This window comes from Anolis sagrei, chromosome X, assembly GCF_037176765.1.
Source record: "Anolis sagrei isolate rAnoSag1 chromosome X, rAnoSag1.mat, whole genome shotgun sequence".
Classification (NCBI taxonomy): domain Eukaryota; kingdom Metazoa; phylum Chordata; class Lepidosauria; order Squamata; family Dactyloidae; genus Anolis; species Anolis sagrei.
Window position 1 is genome coordinate 42,570,048 of NC_090034.1, and position 7,877 is coordinate 42,577,924.

A 7,877-nucleotide genomic window follows, 5' to 3' on the forward strand; every position below is an offset into this window, starting at 1 on the left:
AAATCTTGACATGTATGAATGCAGCCATGTCTTCACTTTAGTCATCTGAATCCATAGTGTGTCCATCTTGGATCACAAGCCGAATTTAGTGGGAACTCAATTACGGATAGAACAATACCACCCTCTAGCGTTCAACATAAAGAACACAGGCAGCTTGGTTTTCTGGACTTTGTTGCTTACAATTAGCATTGTAGGAAACTTAACAGAAAGTATGCTTTACAAAATCCCACATTAACCCTCACGCACTTAATTTGGGTGCCTTCAAGTCACTTCCAATATACAGCAATCCGAAGGTGAACCTATCGTGGGATTTTCTTGGCAAGGTTTGTACAGAGGAGGTTAATTGCAGAATCCATATAGACCGACCCACAATGTAGGCATTCTACAGCATTCGTCACAAGTACAGCTGTAAACAATGCCTCCAAATTCCAGACACTTGTCACATATAGTTTCGGAGACAAAAAACATAAAATGATTCTCTTCATTGGGTACTCGTCCCAGCATAATGTAGCATATTGGCAAAGCAGAAATTACATGCTTTAGTAGTCTGGATTAACTCATTTAGAAGAAACCGAATTATCATGAAATATCCCTCAATACAATGTACATGTTTTGTTAAATTTAATCTGACTGAATTGCAAATTATGCCACTTTATTTTATTTTCTGGTTCTGGGTGTCTGGGTTGAACACAACTTGATTCTGCACACTCAAGCACTTTTTTTGAGAAGGAACATTATTATACACTGCAACATGTCAAAATTATCACTAGGGCCTGGATAATGTTTCACAAGTCATACATTCTTATGTCTAGTGTCTCAGTTTTAACCGCTGTCTATTCTAAGTTCACCTTTACACTCAGTTCTAAAGCAATGAAATATCTCTGAAACACATATTCATTTTCAGAGTGAACTTGTATCCAACGAATAGCTAGTAAGACTAAGAAATAACATGACATATGTTAGTAATATAATTTTCTGGCAAGTGACAAGGTTTTTTAAAAAATGTATAAATGTTTACAGATTCAAATATCTTTGCTAGTGGCTGAATTTAATAATTACCAACAGAACATAAATACTTACAAGTCACTGGTACCTCCTGGAGGTTTATATTTAAGAATGCCAAGAAGGCTCAACATCCGTTTAGCTGTCTGTTCTGGCAACTCTTCTCTAATGTCAACAGCGTGCTGAAAGGTTTAAAAATAGCAAAGCTATAATTAACATGACAAACTTTGTAATACAAGTAAAACAAAATCTAGAAGAACACATATGAACTGCCCATTGGCGGCTCTGTGAGAGCAAAAGTGAAAGGTTGCGTATGTAACAAGGCAGGCTGCATTTAAACGCCTATCATTTTCCTTCCAGGAACTCTTTAACCTGATCAGATTGTCACAGAAACACAGGACTATCTTCTACCAAGTAAGACCATTGGTTCATCTAGCTCAGAATTCTTTCAGCTGACAGTAATGCCTCTTCAAAATTTTGGACTAGAGACTTTTCCAAGTCTACCTTGAGCTGCCAAAAGCTGAACTTTGATAATCTAAATGCAAATCATATGCTTTACCAATGAGCTACTAACACAAATGGTATTTATCTCAGTAAGGCACCATTATATTTCATAAACAGGTGATTAAACCTACAGCTAATATAGTGCCCTGTGTAAAAGGGAAAATATAATCTGTTCAAATATTAGCCCATTCCTATTCATTTGAGTGAGATGGAAACATACATAGGATGGGGGGAGTATTCTGTCTTCATTATTTTTTTAAAAATTTTTATAGGGAAAGCTGAGGGAATGAAGGGGTGGGGAGAGAACATAAGAGACGGAGAAACCCTGGATGTATATGGGGACATAAGCCTCAGAGGATGGACAAGGAAGACACAGAAAGTATTCACATTAACCAAACCGTTTGGCTACTGAGGTCTTGGATCATGGCTCTATCAGACCAATGTACTATTACAGGAATGGGGCAATGCATGGCCCTCTGGTTGTTGGACTGCACCTCCCATCATCCCTCAGCACTAGCTATTCTGGCTAGAGATAATGGGAGTTACAAGCTAACATTGTTTGGAGATCACATGTTCCTGTAGCCTGTACTAGGACATCAAGGAAAGAAATTATATGATGCCTTTTTTTTGATGGAGAAGGTATTTCTTGAACAGAATATGCTTTCTTTGAGATAAGTCATTCATGTTACACTAGTTTAGGAGGACGTCAATGAATTGGTTTGTTTCAATAATTGTCAGTTTGATTCTAGTTTAATATTTATATGTTGTAGGTTTTCAATTGCATTGTTTTTAATGTTGTGGGTTGCTTTGGGTCTCGATTAAGAGAGGAAAGTGGTGCATGAATTAATAACAACAACAACATTTTATTATGGTCCAAAACCCTTATTCCTTCGTAACTGTACAAAATACGCAAGGTTAATAAGATTAACAACAGCTGACTGATTTAACACACAGTTTGATGAAATTAGCAACAGTTAAAACTGGTTAAAATACAGGATTAAAACTGATTGAAGCCATACAATCAATTGGTCCCTGGATGGGCATACTGTAATCATCATCATCATCATCATCATCATCATGCTAAGAAAAAAGAGAACCATTGTGGCAAAGAACCAAGATCTCCTAGGACATGTGGGGCTGGTGCATCATGGCAACCTATAGAATGCATACTTGGAGATCATTTCAGAGATTCGTAAATTTACTTTTTTGGACTAGAATTCTCAATTCCTAGGCATAGGGGATTCTGACTGTTATAAGAAAGTTTTTAAGAGAGAGCCAGGGGGTGCTGTGTAGTCTTTTCATTTCTTTTACAGTCTGTAATAGTGTTAGTTGATTTTAACAACATGTTTTAACTGATCTACATCTAATTCTTTCTGAATATCTATATGTTGTGAGCTACTTTTAGTCTTGTTTAAGAGAAGAAAGTGTGATGATAATAATAATATAGTCCAAAAATGTAGCTTCCCTAAAATCCAGGTTATTTGATGGTAACTTTGGACCTCATTCTCATGGAAACAGTCTGCGAGCTTATGTCAAGATCTCAAAGGCCACCCTTACTTTGGGGTCAATTTCTCCAAGGATGTCATTGAGCAGTTGTAAGAGTTGTGTTGATTCCAGTGAGTCAAACGTGATTAAATTGAAGTTTCTCTTGAAGGGCTCTTTGTTGAGCTTCTCCACGATGAATTTCAGTTGGTCGCTCATGATGGTTGGCTGGACAATCTCTGGAAGAGCAGAAGGAAAGGGGGGTTGAAAGCAACTGGGATCACAAAATCTGTGCCAGTCCAGTGCCTGGACATGGGGGAGGAAATGTCATGCCCAATTCAAAGTGTTGGTTATGACCTTTAAAGCCCATGATGATTCAGGTCCTGGCTATTTGGCCAACCACATTCCCTTGTACGAACCTGCCCGGGCCCTGCGATACCAAAATTTACTTACATATTTACATTGCCACCACATATGTGCATCCCCTCCAACAATTTTTTTAGTACTTTTTGTTAATGTTTGCTATTTTACTGATGTTAAATACGATTTCCATATTAATTTATAATCGTTTTCTTTAACACTTATTAATAGGTTTTTAATGTCTTTCTTCCCATAGTTGTCCACATCACTTATTTTAATCCCCAAATCTCCTTCCCATGTCTTCCTGAGAATATTGTTCTTTGCTTTCCCTTTTGAATTTCAACTATTATCTTACACATTTTACTAGTTATTCCTTTCAAATGTTCATGTTCTTCTGTGTCTCTTCCATTCTGTACTATTTGCTCAAATTGGGTCAGTTTACTTCAGTTTCTATTATCTTTAACCAATTCTTAAACCATTGTTCTAATTGTGTGCTATGGAACCATGATAGTTTTCACTCAATTCCTCCCTCATACTTTCCTTCTTCACTCCAACATTTATCCAGTCCCCTATTTTATCTCATTTTTTTCTTAATTTTTTATCCCATATGTTTTACAATTTTGGGATGAATTTCCTTTCCATTATAATTGGAGTTATTATTGAGCCTTCTGTCATTAACATTTTCCTGAATTTATTCCAAATTTCCAGCATTTAATACTGTTTTAATACTTGTATACTTGAAGCTGTATTGCAATGTTTTCAGTAGTGAGCCGCTCTGAGTCTCCGAATGAGAGAAAAACCAAGATATAAATAAATAAATAAAATAATAAATAAAATAAAATAATAATAATACTCTGAAGCTGGATCTACGTTGCCATCTAATCCAGTCTCTGAATCCAGATGATCTGTTTTGAACTGGATCATATACCTGGTCAGTCACAAGGCCGAACAGGGCATAGGGTTACAGCCTGTGCTGGATGGGGTCACACTCCCCCTGAAGACACAGGTTCGCAGCTTGGGAGTGATCCTAGACTAATTGCTAAGCCTAGAATCGGTCTTGGCAGTGGCTAAGGAAGCTTTTGCACAATTAAAACTTGTGTGCCAGTTGCGCCCGTACCTTGGGAAGTCAGACTTGGCCACGGTGGTCCACATTCTCATTACATCCCGAATAGATTACTGCAACACACTCTACATGGGGTTGCCTTTGAAGACTGTTCGGAAGCTCCAACTAGTCCAACAGATGGCACCAAGGATGCTCATCGGAGTGGCATACAGAGAGCATAAACTCCTCTGCTACACCAGCTCCACTGGTTGCCAATCTGCTACCGAGCACAATTCAGAGTGCTGGCTTTAGCCTATAAATCTCTGAACGGTTCTGGTCCAGCTTACCTGTCTGAACATATCTCCTGCTATGAACCACGGCGAAGTCTAAGATTGATGGGAGAGGCCCTGCTCTGGGTCCCACCATCCTCGCAAGTGCAACTAGTGGAGACGAGAGACAGGACCTTCTCAGTGGTCACACATTGCCTGTGGAACTCTCTACCCTGTGACATTAGATTGACCCCCTCCCTCTTGTCCTTTAGAATTAAAATCAAAACCTGGTTATGGGATCAAGTGTTTGAACAGTAAAGGCAGCAATTTAGAATGAGACCCAATTTGGGGTGAATGACAATGGACTGCCCTGGGCTATGATTTCAATCCTGAGTAATTTAAACAATGTTTTAGTCATTTTATGTTTTAACTGCTTTTGTCATTTATTACTGTTGTGGGCACTGAATGAACTGTGAAGCCGCCCTGAGTCCCCCTCGGAGGTGAGAAGGACGGGATTCAAATATGCGAAATAAATAAATAATACACTGCCTTATATTCCAGTTCAAAGCAAATCATCTGGATTCGGAGACTGGATTAGATGGCAGTGTAGATAAGGTCCGAGCAGCACCAGCAAGGAAGGCTGCTAAGAAGGACATTGGCAAACCTTTCCCCTTTGATTTTCATGACTCCTTCCCCAGGTCCCTCTTCACTCCCCTCCTTGCTTTCTATCCGTCTGATTAAATCACACTTGCAGACTTCTCTCCCAACTTTGGCTTCTGTTGCTCTATCAAAAAGGTGAGGCAAGGATACGAATCAAGATCCTCTGGCCTCAGTAGTTCCCCTCCCCAATGGCAGCTACACGTTGCCATGCCAACAGGGGCCTAGCTTCCAGCGCTCGGATTCGAGCCAAACAGTAGCTCCATATTCCTCCCAGAGCGCTTTTCCCCACCTCGTCCTTTTACCTCGTTCCTCCTCAAAACGCCCAGATCAACTGGCGCGGTTTCCCACCGGGGCGAAGCCACTTGCCAAACCCCTTGGCAACGGTTGCTAGCGTACGGTCGAGGCGGCGGTTTCGCTCACGTGACCAACATGGCGACGGGACGAGGACTTGGGAAGGTCCAGACGAAGAAACAGAATTGCGCGTGCGCACAGTGCGATCTGGAAAGGGGCGGGTTCGGCGTTGGCGCACGCGCAGTGTACATGATTGGAAATGGCGGGGAGAGTGGGAATGAGAGGGTGTTTGTTCTCTTTCTGGTAGCCTTCGCTCCCAGCTGGTAAAAAAATTCTCCTGAAATGAGAAAAACAAGTATGTCATTTTATTCAAGCCAATTTCCCACAGATGTTAACGAGTGGTTTTTAGTTAATGGTTTATTTATTGTATCAGAAACGAATTGAGAATACAGTTATAATGTATAAAGAGACCACAAAGTTAAACACTTGGCATTATGCAAAATTACCTTTGGCCATTTCTAGTGCCTCTGGTGTGGTGGGGATAAGGCCCTCTGCGCATGTGGTGGGGCTCAGGCCACATTGTAGTAAGTGGTCTGTGGTTTGCTCTTCACACTAGCATGTCATGGACTCCACTTGGTAGCCTCATTTCTTAAAGTTGGCTCTGCTTCTTGTGCCAGAACGCAGTCTGTTCAGCGTCTTCTATGTGCCCAGGAGGGAGTTTCTCCACCAGTCTGAGCCACTGATTGAGGTTCCGGGTTTTTAACTGCCACTTTTGGACTCTCGCTTGCTGAGGTGTTCCTGCAAGTATTTAATTATTTATTTATTTACATCACTTTTATCCCGCCCATATCAGCCTGAAGGCCACTCAGGGCGGCGCACAAATTGGCAACAATTAGATGTCATATATAAAAATACATACATCAGTAAAAAGCAAAAAAATCACAATACATTTAAAAACCATAAAAGCAATAAATGATAAAAACTATGTCTTGTTCAAATCCTCAACCATTCCTAAGATCTACAGAGTATCTCTGTAGATCTTAGGAAGCTGTTTCTTGATTTAAGATGTGGACATGCTGACTGATACCTGAACAGGGGACGGGCCAGAGATGTCACTGCCTTGGTCCTTTCATTACAGGCTGCTACTTCCCGGCAGATGTCAGGTGGTGCAATACCGGCTAAACAGTATAATTTCTCCAGCAGTGTGAGGTGTAGACATACTGTGTTAATGAGGCATGTCTCATTAAGAGCCATGTCCACTGTTTTAGCGTGGTGATATGTATTCCATGCTGGGCATGCATATTCAGCAGCAAAGTAGTTGTATCTGGTTGAGATCCCCAGGTTGTTCCAGTCAGCTTTCGTATGATGTTATTTCTAGCTCCCACTTTTTGCTTGATAGTCAAGCAGTGCTTCTTGTAAGTCAGAGCATGGTCCAGAGTAACTCCCAGGTATTTTGGTGTGCTGCAATGCTCCAGTGGGATTCCTTGAAATTGGACAAATTTGATGGGTCGCAGATAGTGAGATCCAGACCACGGATACTAGAAACCTGAAGCGTGGATACTAAGGTCTGTGCCTGGTGAGACCAAGAAGCTGTAAACCCAATTTTCACCAATTGAGATCTCACCAGTTGAAGAAGAAAGCCACCGATGTATTTTACTTTATCCAGCTGGAAAGGATGACAGCTCGTGGTCCCGTGGTCCTCAACCTGGGGTCCCCAGATGTTTTTGGCCTACAACTCCCAGAAATCCCAGCCAGTTTATCAGCTGTTAGGATTTCTGGGAGTTGAAGGCCAAAAACATCTGGGGACCCCAGGTTGAGAACCACTGCGCTAAAGGAAGCTGAGATGCCTCATACAAGCAAAACATAGAGTTTTATACATTCAAATCCTTTGTGTTTCCCACTCACCCCAGCTGGAGTCGGCATCGCACTGATTGGCAAAACTGGCTTTGACGCCACAGCCAGCTGAGAGGACTCCCTTCGTGAGGCGGGACTGCGACACCCATTAGCCAATCGGAGAGTTTTCCCTGCTTCCAGTGCAGATTTCCCCTCTCCATTGGCTGATAGGGGGCAGGATGACCAGCTGGACAAAAGATTGCTTGGAACCCACCATGGAGAAGGATCAGGAACGGTACTCAGGATGGAGGGAGGGGTTCTCCAAGTCCCCTTTCTTCCCTTTCCTGCCCTTCCTCTTCTCTTTTAGATCCCAGAAGAGAAGAGGAAGATCAGGATGAGATGGTGAATGGGAGATAAAAGGTGTATCCATGAGA

General features: G+C 41.5%; 1 protein-coding gene across 1 annotated transcript in view; it reads right to left on the bottom strand.

Annotated features, from left to right (window-relative positions):
* Positions 1-5,811, bottom strand: part of IFT81 (intraflagellar transport 81) — a 59,677-nt gene extending 53,866 nt beyond the window's left edge. The window contains exons 1-3 of the mRNA XM_060785487.2: positions 5,622-5,811; positions 3,064-3,227; positions 1,081-1,184 (exon numbers count right to left, since the gene is read on the bottom strand). Coding sequence (XP_060641470.2) covers positions 1,081-1,184; positions 3,064-3,207 — 248 coding nt within the window. The 5' untranslated portion in view covers positions 3,208-3,227; positions 5,622-5,811. The remainder of the gene's footprint in view (positions 1-1,080; positions 1,185-3,063; positions 3,228-5,621) is intronic.
* Between the last annotated feature and the right edge of the window lie 2,066 nt (positions 5,812-7,877).